The 18,073-nt window shown below is 42.1% G+C and overlaps 1 protein-coding gene across 7 annotated transcripts in view; it reads left to right on the top strand.

Annotated features, from left to right (window-relative positions):
* The window catches only part of CDH23 (cadherin related 23), a 391,169-nt gene that overhangs the window by 212,085 nt on the left and 161,011 nt on the right, over window positions 1–18,073 (top strand). For 6 of the 7 annotated variants that reach the window (XM_053388502.1, XM_053388507.1, XM_053388501.1 and 3 more), the window contains exons 14-15: window positions 14,395–14,459; window positions 15,712–15,949. In XM_053388502.1, coding sequence (XP_053244477.1) covers window positions 14,395–14,459; window positions 15,712–15,949 — 303 coding nt within the window. Of the gene's footprint in view, window positions 1–14,394; window positions 14,460–14,552; window positions 14,630–15,711; window positions 15,950–18,073 lie in introns of those variants that run through there. The other variant, XR_008330552.1, reaches the window with a different exon arrangement.

Genomic DNA, 18,073 nt, shown 5'->3' with positions numbered 1-18,073 from the left:
GGTGATTTATGTTTTCTTCTTTGGACTCTGACCTTAATTTCTTCCATTTTGCTGGGCTGTAAAATTCATTAGAGACCTAACAGCGGAGTGATTGAGATGTCAGCCAAGCTATTGTGTGGTTATTTAATCTATCAGATATGCCGCTTGCCATTTAAGCGGACAACAAGAGAATATGAAATCAATACGGTTCATTAGCAGAGAACCTGCTGCTGGCCCAGCCACAGAGCTCCAATAAAACCTGGTGAGGCGAGCATCTAAATTGTCCCGGTGTCACCTTGGCCGGGGGGGGGGGGGAGAGAGAAGTAAAATGGGGGTGGGGGGAAAGTGTGAAACCTCTGTCTTAACAATTATTTCTTTGCTGTGCAGCTGCTAACAATGCAATATGCCCCATTGACTAAATTTTCCAACTGTAATCCCTAGCTACGGGCAGCCTTGCTGCAGCAAATTACTCAGTATAGAATCGAGGGGTCTGCTTTCTTGCCAACTCTGTGAACTGCACTAGCAGCTGATGTTAAGGGGGCTGCTGTTATAAAACACAATCAAAAGAAGCTGGGACTCCCCCCCCCCACCTTCCCATCACCTGGAAGAAATAGTAGAAGAAGCTCTGTAATTCTGAGGGAGGTTGATTGGCCATTTTCCCCCTGCCAGTCTCAGCGGAGTTGTCAGGTTGTTAGTTTAGCTTTAATGTCTGTATCCATTGAGGCTCTGCAATCTCAAGTTTCTCAAGGACCACTTTGACATTTTAACAGTGTCTTCCTTTTAGTTATTCTTTCCACTTCTCTGTCCCCTGCCTCTTCCTTCTCGGCTTCTCTTTCCTCCAATCAATCACCTTTATCCACCTCCGCTCTAATAATCCTGGTAAGCAGGTCAGGTCCAGTTGTTCCTGATTGTAACTTCATACATTTCCAAAAGCACCGAGAGAGGGAGAATAATGCTGAAAATTATGAAGAATATACATTTTCACTTCCCCCACCAAGTTTGTGATAATGTTAAGTGGGACCCCTATTCATTGCTAATTTGCTTTTGAGCACTTGATGTTTGTAGCGCCAGGTTTTTTTCTTCTTCCATTCCTGGATCTATAAAATGCTAGCTAGCAATCAATATATCGCCTCCCCGTTGGGAGGATTTAAGGACCTAAATAAGCATTGCACACAAATGTGTGCAACAGAATTCTAACAGTTGGCCCCTTTGTTTTTGTTTTTAAGAAAAAAATATTCTTTAGGATAGGAGATATTTGGAGAATGAAAGTGGTGTAGAAGAATGCTTAATTCTCTCCCCACCAGACACTCCTCTACTCTTAAGTTGCACCCACCCACATGGGGTAACAATTGCATCCTTCCAGACCTTAACATCCAGTGAATGGTTTTGGAAACTGCAGCAGAGGAGAGGAGATTGCCTGGCAACTGAAGAAGCTGAGCCACTTTCCCCCAGTCCTTTCTACAGCTGCCACCCTGGTCTTGTCAATGAAATGGGGACACTCATATGTTCCTCACATGCTTGCTATGACCTTTGCCGCTAAAGCTGAGTTGGTAGGATTCTCCCTTCTTTTGGCTAGTACCTATTTTACTCCTTACTTTGTGGTTGTTGATGATGAGGACCATAATTGGCATGCTATAACACAGTGTGAAGGCAGTAATTATTTCCATGCTAACATTTCCTTTGGCCTGGTACAAGCTTGTTGGAATGTAACCCCACTTCCCCGGAAAAGCCTTGTCTGTTATGAAAAATCTGAGACTTGTTCAGTATCCTTTAGCTTCTTTAGGTGTCTTTGTATAAGCACCTAATGTTTCTGTCTGCCTGATTAGTATTTATAGTCAAACAGGGCAGATTGGTGTTTGGGAGACAGAAAGATAAGGTTGTGTGATACAGTACAAAAGTGGCAAATGACCTTTAGACAATGCTCCCGGCCCTGAGGTCTAGTGTCATTCCTTCTATGTACTCTGGAGAGCAAAGTAATTTACTTACATGACATATGCACCCCGCTCCATACAAAGAAAATGTTGGAATAAACTAAGGAACTCTGAAACTTGTAGTTTCTTGGGAACCTAGGATGGTGCAGTTCTCTTTCTCTCAAATAAAAGGCCTAGACTTTCCTCATCTCTCTGTTCTAGAGGATGACTTGTATTGTTGCTATTTTGTTCCAATAAAGCTTCTGATTGGTAAATTGCACCGTATTTTAAAATATCTGGACATATAGGGAGGGAATTCAACATTGCACTTCAATGAATGCCCCATTTGCACAAGAGGTATGATTCCTACCCGTCTGCTCCCCATATGCTGATCTGGAGGTTCCCTTGAGCACCCCACTGCCACCACCAATGAGTGGCAGGACATGAGACACGCTGGGGAAGGGGAGAAAGCCCCATTGCACAAGCAGAAGTCCTCGTGCTGGGGTTCCACAGATGGAGCTCCTTAAGTGAATACCACCCATAGGGTTGATTTCAGTGTGTTTTCAGGACTACCCTATTCTTGTGAATGTGATATGTCTTAATTGATTTTTATTCTGAATTTTAAGGTGTTGCAACCCACCCTGGGACCTGCTGGTGAAGAGTAGGCCTGTTAACAATAATGGCCATGCCTATCTTTGGCCCATTTATTTCAGTGGGACTTTGAGTAGGACTGAGTTGGAGACAACTACTAGATACAGGAAAGTATGTGGACAATCAGAGTCAGGGAAATAAGTTTGTGCAAACCTCTTTAAGCATAGCCTGTATAGTTTCTGCATTTTCCCCATGGGAACTGGCATACAAGCCAGGGGCCCCTGGATTTCCAGGCTTGGGTAAATTGTGCCTCATTCTACCCACGATTGACCCCTGATCTGTGCATGTTGCATGTTTCCCGTATTCCTTTCTGTGTTCCTATTTCTTTGCTCATCACCCCACGTAGTATCACCAGGAGGTTGGCAGGCAGCAGGCAGCGATGAGAATCATGGCAGGTCACTCTGATGCCTTGACAGGTTTTTGACAGTCAGTAATTGCTTTCCTGCTACAGCTCTTTTGAGCAGAGAGTTTCTGGCCAAAGCAATTTGCTTCCCATCAATTTTTATTCCCTCGCTTTTAAATAAAAAACCTCCTCCAACAACAACAAACAAACCTGGAAACCCCTTTATTTAGCAGGCCTGGTGTCAATTCTCTTTGCAAGGGCACCCTTGTCCTGCAGAGAGTGACATATTACATGGAATTCTCCCTCCCCGGAAACACCTGTTATGGCTCTCCTCCCTCTCCCCCTACCAATGGTATGCTCCACATTAGCTTTCAATTACTGCTAATAAGCTTTACTGAAAGACTCTAGGGAATGTTTATTTGTCATGCACCCTTCCTCCACAAGCAGGGCAGTATATTATTATTCTATGAGGTTATCCTCACAAGGAAAAGCTGAGAGAATGGTGAAATACTTGCAACTACCTGCTGACCAAGGATTTGAACCTAAGTCGACCTGGTCCAAAACCAATACTCTAACCCAGGGGTTGTCAACCTGCTCCCTACCACCCACTAGTGGACGTTTTAAGGTTATAGGTGTGGGTAGGGGGTTCTGCGGCACAATTGAATCCTCCTTCCATCGAGCACTGGTGGGCGGTAAGGAAATTTTACCATCAAGAAAGATGCATTAGTGAGCGGTAGGTATAAAAAGGTTGACTACCCCTGCTCTAACCATGACAAGTGGGAGTTGGCTAGGATCCTGCAGGATAAGGCTATAAAGTTGCCTAAGCAACTTGCAACCACCAGTTTACCAATCCAGCTTCTAGTGAAGGTACAGTTGCTTCTAAACAAGAGAGCAATAGAAGTGGTGTCACTGTAAATGTATGGGAAAGGTTTCTATTTAAGGTGCTAAAGAGAAGAGAAGAGAGTAAGAAAGCAATCCATTATGGATTGTGAAGCCATTAACTGATTCATCAAAACATCTACAGTCAAGATGATTTCTCTAGGGGATGTTCTGCTGTGTTGAATGGGTTTCATGCCTTGGACATGAAAGGTGCATTAAACTCGGGCACCAGCACAAGAAACATTTAAGAATCCAATGTGGGAGTCACTATAAGCAGTTACAAGGTGCTTCATTTGGGGCTGAAAACAGCCGGATGCCCCCAAAACATGGCTGCGATGATTGTCCATCTTCTTGGTGGGATGCAGCACATTTCCATAGCTAGCATGTTGATTATAAGAACTTCACAGATCTAGGACTCTAAGGAAACTGGGAATAGCCAGCATTGACACAGTCTTAGACTATAGGCGACCTATTGGATGTGACCAAAGTGATATATAAACAAACAAGGTGGAACTGGTCCACAGTCCTGTTACAGGTGATGCAACTCACCTGTGCTTTTTTGAATACTAGAATTTGTCACCTCCCTCTCCCAGGTCGTTATCTGACAGTAATAGCTGTTCGACAGTGGAATAGACTCCCACAAGTGGTGGTGGATTCTCTTTCCTTGAAGGTTTTTAAGCAAAGGTTGTGTAGCCACCTGTCATCTATGATTCCTGTATTGCAGAGGATTGGACGAGATAACCCCCAGGGTCCCTTTCCAACACTACAATTCTATGATTAGAAAACCACAACAAGGGTTTCACTCTTTTCGAAAATTGAATTGTATCATTGACTTTGACATAAGTTTTGGTTTCCCATATTTCTTCATACTGCTCTCACCTCTAAAATTTATCATGATTGCACACATAGTTAAATTAAAAGTACTTAAACAGAAAGTATTGCATACTTTAACTGTAAAGGTGGTCTCGGCAGTCATGAGCAGTGATAGTCATTATAGTTGTGGACATAGTGTGTTCAAGATCTCAGTATTCCTAGTATATCTCTTCAGTGTTCCTGTCTCTTTAAACTCTTGCCTTCCTTCGTTATGGCTCTCCCCCCACCCCCCACCGCATCTTACGCTTCCCTGAAGCAGCTATGAGTAGAGCTTATCTCACGAAGTTTTAAGGAGTTATTCAATGGGGGCTCAGTGGATGATGAATGTCGAAACCATTACCGGCAAAGCACCGGGGCTCCATGGAGCTGTTTAAAAATGCATTCTCCCATGTAAATTTCTGCTCCATCAATCCTTATGACATGTCAAACATTGCTATTGTTTCCTGAACAAATTGTACGACATGCCCTTTTCTGCAGATTTGTGCACAAGAGCAGAACTGCTCCAAAGCTTTGCCTTCCGCTATTGTCTCTGAGCAGGTTTTATGGCAGCAGCTGCAACTGGGCTGATTTTGATCGCAGTGGATGACGGATGGAGTGGGGTGGAGGAGGAGGAGGGAATGATCTGCACGTGTAATAGATGTGGAAATAGTTCAGTGCAAGATAGGCATGCTTGAGAAGTGCAGGGAATTATGCAAGGGAGATGCACAGAGGTCAGCACTTACGAATGCATGCACTATAGCTTTGCTTGTGACCGAGCAATAATAAATATCCCAATAATACCCAGCCCAATCATATCCATCAGTTTTAGCCACTTTCCCAACAGGGAATATCCAGGGAAGGTTTGCAGCACTTTCTGATGGCCTGCAGAAACGTTTGAATGCTGTGCAGGTGGATCTGTGCCAGAACTGCTTAGTTGCCATAGTGAGACTTAGGTATGCATAGGTCAGGGCAACAGGAACCAGTACTGCTGCCACCGTTGCTGTCACCTAGATCTTGGATTAGGAAGACCTTTATGCTAATCCTGTGAGATGCAGTGTCCTCATAGCAGTGCTATAAGGAACAAAAGGTTGTCTTTGATCATTGCATGTATGGAGGTGAGATTACTTCAAAACACTAAAAATTTATTGTCCATGTTATGGCAGGCACCACAATAAACCAAGAACACACTGACAGTTCAAAAGGAGTGTATGGTGTTCCATGTTTCATGAATACTTTCCGTGCATGTTTGGGTCTGTGAATTATTTGAAATGAACTTTCTAAAGTGGGTCACAACAACAGCAGCTCTCTCACCATACATATAGATGGTAAAAATAATAATAATTAAGAGATGGATCCCCAAATGCATGTTGAAGGCTAAAGGCTACTGGTGTAGACAGTGCTGAAATTTATGGACCAATGACCTGGCTCAGTGTAGGGCAGCTTCCTAGGTTACTGTGAGATATAAGAATTCACCAGGCAGAGGGCCTTCTCAGTAGTGGCACCCGCCTTGTGGAACACCCTCCCATCAGATGTCAAAGAAATAAACAACTATCGGACATTTAGAAGACATCTGAAGGCGGCCCAGTTTAGGGAAGTTTTTAATGACTGATGTTTTAATGTATTTTTAATCTTTTGTTGGAAGCCACCAAATGGGAAACCCAGCCAGATGGGCGGGGTAGAAATAATAAATTATTATTATTATTATTATTATTATTATTATTATTATTATTATCATCATCATCATCATCATCATCATCTTAGAGTCTAGGATCCCTGGCTGTGTGCCTTGTTTTGAATGAACTATGTGAGAAACAGAGGATAAAGAAACATGGGGACATGGATGTCTTCAACCTCTATAGTGTGGCAAAGATGCAACACAGTACCTATGCTATCTTGACAGCGTAAGCATCCCACCCCCTGTAAATCCATGGGATTTGATGACATTGAAAACTGGATTTAGATTCCTTGTTGGCTTTCTGTCTCTTTGTGTAGGGTATGACCCACTAAGAAACTTCATCTTTGCTAGAAAAGCAGGCATTCGCTGAAATGAAAAATCGCAATAGCCACAAAATTAAAGGTGTCCAAAGTGTGTGTTCTGACTTCTCTTCCTTGCCTTCTGTCAAACAACAATAACCTGTATTATTTCCCATGTTACCTCACTAAGACATATGAGCCTGCATCCCATGACTTAGTAATCCTTCAGTTTCTAAAAGGCCCCACTCATCCTGATCCTGATCCAGTTTACACTGGTGTAAATCAAAAGTAATCCCTTAGAATTTATTCTGGGAAAGCTGGACCTCAAGTGAACCGAGATGGAGAGCGGATTGCTTTTTCCATCTCAAGACAATCACAGCCTGAATGTGTCAAATGCATTTTGCCTTGGCAGTGCAATGATGTTTTTGAGTCTGATGATTACGCACATTATTGCCGTCCCAGGTAAAATGGCAGATCCATCACTGGCAGAATGGGTGAGAAAACAAGCTGCTGCCCTTGTGCTTCTACAACTGGAAGGTATAGCAGCTGGTGAAATTCTCTGTGTGTCGGTCTGTCTCTCAAAAAGATAAGGAATCGGGCATGTCTAGCAACGCTTTCTCTGAGATGGCTTAGTAGGTCTTGTTTAACATAGTAAGAAATTGCAAAAGTCCGGAAGTTTGTGGAGCCCAGCTTCAGCTCCTCCAGGGACTGTGAATTAATCAGATTGGGCTCCATAGAGCCACTCTCCCAACCTTGCACCATATAACCTTCTTTTAACCTTCTTCTTCTTACAGCCCCTGCCCCATGTGGATGTCAATAGAAGAAAATTATGCTTCTAACATTGTCCATCACTAAAACAAGCACTTACAAATGCAATTATAAGGAGCCTAATGGAGAAATTAGTTGTGGGTAATGCCAACATTCAATAGCATCATCAAGCTGGGTGTAAATCATTACCTCATCAATGGTCAATCCTTGCATTTGGAAAGCCTACTTGTCTTCTTGTTCCTGTCCTTTTGCACCATGCTTGCACTAAATGAGAAGCAAAGGGTTGGCTTGGTTACTCTGGACACCTGCAAGGTGTGGGGGGAATTCAGGAGAATGGGCATATGCTACGCTACATAAAGTAATTTGTGATTATCCAGGGTGCCCATCCCATTTTTAACAGAATAAGCTGAGTGGTTTATGGCCTGGTTTCCATGCAATGCTAAACCATAGTTTAACATAAACTGTGGTTTAGCATGCATGCATTTGCCTCGCCTCCTGACTGTGGAAGAAAGAAACAAGCTGCAGTCTAGCTTGTCATAACATGTGAAGTCAGGCTCATGGTTTGTTTCCTCCAAAAAAACCGTGATCAGTAAACCAAGGACAAACTGTATGTGAAACTGCATATTATTATTATTATTATTATTATTATTGATTTTAAACCATTGTATAGCCTTGCCTACATGTTGGAACTACTCATGTTGGAAGGCTAGTGTTCTTACCTAAAGAATTTGCCAACCTGTTTCTTGTTCTTAATCAATTTAATCAACCCGACCATAAGATGCACCTAGTTTTAGAGGAGGAGAACAAGAAAAAAAATATTCTCTCCCTCTCTGCGCAGCGCCCCTTCAGTGAAGCAGCAGAAGAAATGGAGCCCCTTGCATTTCTCCTCCCGCTTCGCTGAAGGGGCGCTGCGCAGAGAGGGAAAGCTGTGCAGTGCCTTTCCAGTGAAGCGAAGCCAGGAAAGCAAAAGCGACGCGAAGCCTCCAGAGCGCAGCAGGAGCTCCCACTGCACTCCGGAGGCTTCTGGCGGCTATCCCTGAAGCCAGGAGAGCGAGAGGGGTTGGGAAGTCTAGTGTAGGAGAGTTTTCCCATTCTCTAAGTTGCTTGGTTTGAATTAAGCACTCTTAAGTGCTGAACCATTCCTTTTTCCAAGGGCATGATTTCTGCCTTATGCGTCCGTCGAGCTTGTTTTCAAATGCAAGGCAATGGAATACACATGAGAAGGAAGCCAGTAGTAGTTTGGTGATTCCTGAAATGAGGGTTGCGCACTATAAAATGACGGTAGCCATTTTAAAAACTCCTAGCTAAGGGACAGGGTGTAGTATTAACAAGTTGAAGGTATCAACGAAGCTTTTATTGAACGCTGCCTGTGGAAGAATGTAACAAAAATCCTACATGAGCTCTGTTGTTTGCTGATTTGTTTCTGGATCGAATCCCAAAAGTTGAAGGCATGCTGTATTACCTCCATTTGTTGTGCCCATACCTATTCATATCCAGCTTCCTTAAAAACTACTGTTTTTCTCCAGCCTTGGTGCTGAAGGCCAGCACTGCTTCAGAACACAGGGATCGTATTTGGTCAATCCCTCATGTGTCTTTTTTTACATTACAACTGGCAACCATTATTACATTGTGTCTGGCAATGAATGCACCCACAATCAACAAATCAAAAGGAGACTGGAGTGGGTGGTTATACCTGAGAAGTCTATAATTTAAAAATTATTCTAATAATGTTTATGGAGATTTTAGACTCTGTCTCTTGGCTCTGCTCTTTTGTGACCATTTTTTAAAATGGGAGGGGGAGTAACATGAAGCATAGAGCTGTACCCAGAAATCGGGCCCCTTTTTTGCAGAATGGCTTGTTCTCCGGGGACTATTTGGCTGACGGACCATCTGGATACCTGCAGTCAGATGAACCAGCCACATTAGCTTGCAGCAACCTGAGAGCTATCTGCCAAAGGAAAGTATAGGACTGAACATGAGGAAGTGGCCATCTTGCATGACCAGCTCGTTAGCCTTCTCCCTAATGAGGTGTGACACATTTTATCCAAGGATACAAGGAACCCTTTCCCCAAAGACATGTTTGGAGCCAATGAAAACCGAAGTCTGATTTTGCGAGGCCATACTGTGACAATAACCCACCCAAGAGGAAATTGCAACTCTCTTAGCCTCCAGCTGGCAGGGCAGGTTAAACACCTGGAAAGTCTGCTGCATGGGATTGAAGGGTTGCAAATTGATAGGTACATCAGCATCCTACCAGGCAACCCCTGCCAAACCAAGCAGCAGTATTGCTGACTAGAAGACGGTACAATTAAAGGAAGAGAAAGCCTTTGGTTGCTTGTGGGGGAAGGCAGGGGAGGAGAAAGAAAAAACCAAGCAGATGGCACATTTTGATCTCCTTCCAACAAAGTTCAAATCTTCTAAGCTTATCGTACAAAATGCTTAAATATCAGATAGTTGGCCGACCCTGAGATGCAAAGGTCCCTTAAAAGCCATACTATGGTATTTCACCCTCCTAACTTGGCCTTTTAGAACTCACTGTGAAACATTCTTATTCTGATGCTTTGTAATCCCTTAGCCAATTTGGTGAGTTCAGACAAGTAATTGGGTTTCAATAAACTCGTGAGAGATTGTTGATCTTAATTGACAGACCTCAAAACTGGGGCACTGACCCGTTAACATGTTTGCAATAGCATTTCCCCCTCAGTGAAATTATGCAGTTAAAGAACAAGCAGAGATGTGTTTGCCATTGTTTAATTATTAATGCACTGTGCTTCCCAAAATCAGAATGGGTTTTGTTATTTGACGTACAGTGAAAAACCGCAAGAATTTTCACTTGAAAGTGGAACCATGTGCAAAGGTCCTTGATGATGATAGCTCAACAGTGGTGTGTCTGTTTTAATGTGTGTGTGTGTTTGTGTGTGCACGCATGTGTGTGCATACACACACCTGCAGTAATGCATATGGTATCATCCATCTCAGGGCACCTCCAAATTGGTGTTCTTTTGCAGGTGTATTATGTGACATCTCACTGATGCAATAATAGTGTGTTGATGGTGGATATATGCTGGGCTGTCCACAAAGTTTGCTTTATTAGTTGTTCTGCAATGCCTCTGCAATGTTACTGTGTTATTGCTGTTGGAGCATCTGTCTTGCCATGTAGCACAACAAAACCAGAACCAGAAACACACACACACCAAAAGGGGGAGGGGGCAAGAAGAATACTCATGGTATGAAAAATTGTGGGCTTCCAGGAGGAAGCTGTGAGGCATGCACTAAAACAAAGCAGCATATCTGCCCCAAAATTTTCGAAGGTACAGATAATATTGATACTGAGCTCACAATACAATCATGACCACCAGTCATTGTGAAGGCACAATAAAAAGCACATCAAGGGTGGAGGGGGGCCTAAGCATTGCTATTTTTCTAGAAAAAGAGGTGACAGAACTCACCACGAGCACCTCCCTCATTCTCTCAGAATGTCAATGGCGCCCACCTGAGAGGTGACAGAACTGAGTTCCGGAAAATTCCAGATGGAAAAAAAGTCGTGGGGCTAAAATGAGATTAACATCTAAGTGAGAAGTTAAGTCCTAATGGCATATTGGTTGTGGTTGGGTTTTTTTTACAATTAAGGTTTCATTTTTACACAGATAAAATATTATATAGAAGGTATATAATTAAATGTAATGTGTGCTCTGGAATAATGCTGCTCAACCAGAAGTGATGCAAACATGCAACTCAGCAGGTCGAAAAGGTATTCAATAGATAGCTGGATTCTCTGACGTAGTTTCCTATATTTTCACTTACACCTGTCTCAGGCTCCATCTGTTGAAACCACTTTTCTTCATCCGCTGCATCTGTCTCCAGCCATTACTACCATCACTAAGCTTAGAATAGAAAAAGATTCAAACTTTTGTGGTCCCCTCATCATGGTCTCTTCACACATAGGCAAGGCCAAAGGTATATAAAAGAAAGTTAGAGCAGAACTCTCAAGTATATGTAACTCGTAGAACCCTTTGAATTTGGGCATGAAGTGTGTGTGTTTTTTACACTGCTTTTACTCACATCCATCATCCTCTAAGAAGCTCAGACAGAAATCAATTTAGAAAATAAGTTAAAAAACAAGATGGTTTGGTGTTTTATTCCATATTTCTCATTTTAAAATACAAATTTGTCCCCTTTGCCTTTGCTGCCATTCATGCATATTTTATATATTCATTAGAGCCGAGACTTTAAAACACCCACAAATCTTGCTTTGCTCACGAAGAGTGACACTGTGAGCTTTACCCCCTTTCCTGGGAAGGCTGCTGTTATTTTTTGCCCTGACCAGATTGTGAAATCTGTCATGGCTTTATAAGATTTGCAAGGACATCATCCTGGTGATGAAGGTCTCAGATTCTACTGAGAGTGAGACTCCCTCCTGTCTCCCCTTACTGTTCCTTATGCATTAACTTGTAGCACTCCTAGAAAAGTTGTGAACAACAGAGACAACAGAACTTCATAATCAACTATGCCCCTTGTACCAGTTAGTGACAACTATCCCATTGATTTAACTTGGTATTATCATAAATTAGGATGTACAAGCATTCCTCAGTTCATTGACACTTCCATCTGGTTTAATTCAGTTTACATTTTCAACTGCAGTTGTGTATGTGTGTGTATTGCGTAAGTCTGTGTTCCCTTTCATTGTCCTCTGTTGCAAAAATATACAGATTTTTACATAGCCCAGAATAGACAAGACATATCAATATATATTTACAGATTAATTGCCTTCCCTGTATGTACCCTCTTAAAGATAATGCAATAGGTAGGCCTGTTAGATTTGTCAGCATTAAGAAACAAGAACAGCAAAGGGGCACCAGTGTACATTAATTAATACATAAGTAATGTTTCTTGCAAACTAGTTTTTGTGTCTATTTATATATCATGTGTGCCTGTTTTGTTTTGTTTTTTTAAAACCACTCAAAGATTCATGGTTAGTTGTTTTAATTTTTAAATGTTGTTTTTAATCTGTAATCTGCCCTGGAACCTTAGAGTGAAGGGGTGGTAACAAATAGTAGTAGTAGCAGGAAAAACAAGAATTATTGTGGAGACTTAGATAAGTAGCTTTCTCAGTAAGTCAGTACAGCAATGTGGATCAAATTGGTGTGCAGAAATAGACCTTGGATGTCTTATTTTCAAAGGATTCCTCTGACATCCCTAATCATAAATACAAATAAAATATGTGTGTGGATGTGTGTGTATACATTCACTCATTCTTTACAAGTACCAAAATCTAAGGAATGTGCCAGTAATCCGTACTAAGAACAGATTCATGCTGTCATGCAGACTCCAATGTTCCCCATGTATGGCTTCAAATACAAAAGGTGACGGGAGGAGTTAACTTCAAAATGTGCTGAGGAAAAAAAGTATGTTTTATTCATGAAAGCAGCTATTATGCTTAGTGCATTTCAAGTATAACCACTCTTATCAGAGGCTCATATCACAAGTGCTCTCCCAAAACACAAAGGAACTCCCCATTCAGGAGATAAAGAAGGGATGATAATTCCTATGATTTATACTCCAAACACATCAGGCATACATAAGAACTGTAAGCAGGAGTGCTTTCCTCAATAAAGCATACTTTTTCTTAAGCACCTGTTGAGATTCACATCCTCTTCGGGGTTTGGTAGTCTAGATCATCCTTCATAGAATTGGCATCCTCCAGATGTTTTAGATTACAGTATAGTTACACCTGCTGGGGCTGATGGGAGATGTAGTCCAAAAGGGAGACAGCCGCTCCATGGAAATGGCAGAATGCACACGAAAGTATATATTTCTTACAAAAGAGACAAAGAACATTTTATTCCTGAGGTGTGAGAGTTGATTCATCACATATGAAAGTGGGATCGTTGATGACATCAACATGTCATTAAAGATGAGAATTGACTCCAGTTACCTGAACCGGCTCCTTTGTGTAAATAACACACTTGTCAGAAACACCCCTGGCTGTTTTCTTTTACAACTTTCATCCATGACAAAGTTACAGTTCTTATCTAAAATAAAGTTCCTTTATGTGGAGTTTTTAAATCTTCCTTCTGTTTATGCTCTTATGAAATTCAAGTATCTGGGCCTTCATGGCTGTTTTCCTTGACTTTTTCAACCTTACAGGTTTTTGACTCGGGTATATTTTTCATATCAGTAATTCTCTGCATACAGAGAACATACATAATAAGTCATGGTGTGCAAGCGGCAGTGTATTTTTACTTACGAATTCCAACAGGAATGGTTTTGAAGGTTGCAGAACTATGGAAGTGGAAATAAGAGTTGCACTGGAGAAAACATGGTCACGGATACCAAACTAGATTTTTAGCCTATGAAGAAAGTAATCCTATCATCTTATAAAAGTCACAGATCTCCCTACCATATGCATTTGGAATAAAATGTAGCCTTCTGGAAGCGACGCATAGGTGGTGATAACTGTTGCTGATGCCAGTTGTTCAGGATAAAGGTATGGAGGACTCACAAAGTCAAGACGGTTAAGTGGAGCTGAAGAGTAAGAGAAGAGGACGTTTTGTCTGACGTGGTGATACTGCTTATACAGTTTTGTATCATCTTCTCATTTTAATTTTAGTATATTTTAAATTGCTGTGAGATTCCTCAAGTCTCTTTTGGAAATATGCATTGAAGAAGTGTAATAAACTAGCTACAAAACTTTGAAAAAGAAGTAAGTCCCAGGGCCCACATGGGCTCAATTTGTACCCCAAATCAGAGTGATTAGAAATGGAAAGTTCAACAAATTTATTGCGAGCTGATTCTGGCTAGGTTACACTGTTTTTACTCTTTTCTCTGCAGTTTTAACTGGTGGTGGTGCCAGGAAGTGGATATGTAACTTAGAAGAAAAAAGTGATACTATTAATAAGATTAATGGTTTTGCCCTAGGCCAACTCGATTTTGATTAGATGCTCTTGCATGATTTTCAAATATGCTTTAATATACTATAAGATTTCCTTCTCATAAATATTTTTACTACCAGCATTGATTTCTTTTCTTAATTTTTAGGCTACAGACAATGATGTGGGCTCTTATGGGAAAGTTAGCTATTATTTCAGTGATGATCCTGACAGGTAAGTACCACTGCTATCTCTAGGGGTTCCTCAATTTATCCTAGTGTGGTTCTGATTCTTGTTGTTTATAGTATGCATTTCCTTCCTTCATAGCAGCTAAACTCGTGCAAAACTATGACAACAGATAAGGATCTTCTATCACGTACGTTTCCCGGGAGTTGATCTGGAAAGTGGGTATTCACCCAGTTAACAAAATTGTTAGTTCTGGATTGCTCTGAATGTGTCTCTCCTCTGCTTGCTGGCGAAACCTGCTGAAGAAACCAAGCAAAAAAAATCACTGTTTACTGTCCAAGGAGCAGGGCGGCCCACCTACAAGGCAAGCTGAGGATAGCAGATCCAGCCCCCAAGGAATGTATCGCCTGCTACTGCTGCCACAGTACCAGTGATCATTGTGGCACGCTCCTTGGAGGCTGGATCTGTCACCTTCTCAACAGCCACCCGTCCAATGCCACCTTCACAGCGGCCTCTTGGTGAATAGGAGTCACTGCTGGTCTCTTCCCGTCCCTAGGGTGGAGATTGCAGGGGCTAACTTCTGGGGTGTCCTGGGCTCTGCACCCACCTGGCATGATTCAAAGCAGGCCCCTTTCCTCCCCACAACAGCCTTTGATTCCCACTTCAACCTTCAGGTCAGGTTGATTTGGTTCCACCCTTCACCCCTTATTCCCAATGTAAATTCCAATGTAAAGTTTATGTATGAACTATTTATGGAGCAAATGCTGTAGTTCACATTACAAACTAATTATGGAACAGAACTGTCAAGTTCTGGCCATCCTGCATCCAAGGTTACTGGCCTTGCATTGGAGTGTCCAGAACTGAGGTCCTTGTTTATCAGGCAGCCAGGCTGGAAGATAATTAATGTTTGGGAACTCATGAAAATGCTACCAAATTATAAGGAAGGCTCACCAGGCCCTTTGAGATCTCTCAGTTGGTTCATTAAGGTCTCTGCCTCTTGACTGAAATAACTAGGATTCTGTTCACACACAGAAGAGATTTTATGTCCATTTAATGTGTGCAGTGGTGTCCCAATGTACATATGTGTGCTTTTATAACAAGAAAGCAGCCTAGGGTGGTTGCATCTCTTGAATGGAGGAGTCGGTGAGGGACATGTGGTGTTCAACCCTTTCTTTGCTGGCTGCTTTCCTGCTAAAAATTAGCCTCCAGCTCCATCTGCTTTCCCCCTGCTGGTTCCAGATGCGCAATTTGACTTGGTAGGTTTCCTTAAATAGCATTTATTTGCTGTTTTTGTCTCCAGATTCTCATTGGACAAGGATACAGGTGTAATCACGTTGATTGGCCGGCTGGACTTCGAGACAACCCAGCGTTACACATTGACTGTCATTGCCAGAGATGGAGGTGGGGAAGAGACCACAGGGAGAGTCCGAATTAACGTCCTGGATGTCAATGACAATGTCCCCACCTTTCAGAAGGATTCTTATTTGGGGGCTCTGCGGGAAAATGAGCCTTCAGTCACTCAGGTGGTCCGCGTGAGGGTAAGAAATTGTGGCTTAGATGTATGTATCTCATGTGTCCAGAATATGTAGAGTGAACATTAATGTAAATTAAAGGCCACCAACATGGCCGCTATGTATGTTGCTAGAAACTATGAGAGCCAGTGTGGTGTAGTGGTTAAGAGCAGTAGATTCGTAATCTGGTGAACAGGGTTCGATTCCCTGCTCCTCCACGTGCAGCTGCTGGGCCAGTCACACTTCTCTGAAGTCTCTCAGCCTCACTCACCTCACAGAGTGTTTGTTGTGGAGGAGGAAGGGAAAGGAGAATGTTAGCTGCTTTGAGACTCCTTCAGGTAGTGATAAAGTGAGATATCAAATCCAAACTCCTCCTCCTCTTCTTCTTCTTCTTCTTCTTCTTCTTCTTCTTCTTCTTCTATGTCCCGATGGAACTATTTTTGTAGGTAATGTGTTCTGAGAAATGTTCACCAAGTGTACAAATTACATCACCATTTCAGAAATGGGTTTGTTTTGTGGGGAGGGGAGCACTCCACTAGAGACAAAACCTGTCCTGAACATTCTAGGGTAGTGTCCTTTGGATTTTTTGCGTGTCTCGGTTTTCCCATTTTCTTTTCTTTCATTTTCCCCCCACGCTTGTTTTCAACCTTCATTTCCCTGATCATCTGCTGCTTGTGGGGAGAAGGGAATATGCCCTCATTGCTGAAGCAACCAAGCCATGCTCTCTCTTGTAGGGATGCCCATCTCAATGCAAATCTCACCGAAAGTTATGGCAATGTGGAGAGGAACAACATCTGCAGTCAGATGCTGATTGGAATGGGAGCATCATTTCCCCCTACATTGTTCAACCCTTGTGACCCACCCCATTATGAGAGTATATACTGTACTATTTTACAAATGGGTGCAGAAAAATGCCAAAATGTAAGGTGATCATTTTGTTCTCAGGAAACAATTATTTTTACAAGACATGCTCCCCTGTTTTAGCTCATCAGTATTCAAGAGGAGGAAGGTAAACAAGCTGCATAAAGAAAATTGGCACTCCCTCTCCTGACAGTAGCCCTATGGCATACCACAGAAAACACCTGCTCCACTAGGGATAATAGTATGCAGAGGTTTGGGGCATCATCATTATTGATCAGCTTTCACAACAGATTCAGATAAGCCATGAGAGGCAGATTAAAAAGAGGGGGGGAAGGCTGGTTAAATAATAATTATATTCATTTTATCTCCCATTATTTATTTGCGGCTTCCTTGAGATGTTTTTGCATATGTTCCAAATGATTTCTTAAAAAAATTAAATGATGTGTTTTTGGAAATCATTTATCAGGCACCCAGAGCAGGAACTAAAATCATAAACAACAAAAACTCTTGAGTTCTCTTTATGTTTAGAAGACTTATGAGAGAGGGGCTGAAATTTTTAATAGGCTAACTTTGGTCATGTGATTTATACAGATTTCCTGAGAAGGGCAGGGACAGAGCTTATGAGATCATATGATTGGATATATAGATGAAGAAGTTTTGGGGTGAGACCAGTAGTAAGAATGTTGAAATGCAGTGGTTAATTTGCAGAGTCTATGTGAGGAAGAGCTAGAACTCAGAGAAATAACTAAACTCTGAGGTGAATTTGGTCACCCTGGAGTAGTTGGTTCATTTGTCTTATCCTGCTAAATGTAGGAAGATTTCTATTCTACATCAGGTGCAGATATGCTTATGCATAAATCTAAGCCAAACCACGGTTTAGTGTGAATGAGGAAATAAGTGGGCCCCTGAAGAGGAGATTGTGATTGATGGCTTTGCTCCTCCCCAGTCCTTTTGCTGCTGCACTGTGCAAAGCTGTGGTTTGGCTTGGCTTAATGTGTTGTAAGTCATAGGACAAACCTTGGTTTCAGCTCATGGTTTGTCTGGAGAATGCTAAGCCGCAAGCCTAGGTTCGAATGACACAACTTAGCACAGGATCTTAGCACAGCAGCAAAACAAATGGAGAGGAACAAAGCAGCCACAATCTCCTCCCAGAGTAGACACATTTGGTCACTCATGCTTAACAATGGTTTGGCTTAGCGTTACTTGTGGACTGGGCCAGTGGTTGGCCATTTGTATGCGTGTGTAGTTTGGTAATAGTCATTCTTAGCAGGGGTCAGGCACTTTATTTGT

Source organism: Podarcis raffonei, chromosome 5 (assembly GCF_027172205.1).
Source record: "Podarcis raffonei isolate rPodRaf1 chromosome 5, rPodRaf1.pri, whole genome shotgun sequence".
In the NCBI taxonomy this organism is placed as follows: domain Eukaryota; kingdom Metazoa; phylum Chordata; class Lepidosauria; order Squamata; family Lacertidae; genus Podarcis; species Podarcis raffonei.
Note: the sequence above shows the minus strand (reverse complement) of the source record. Positions and strands in the feature narration are given on the sequence as shown.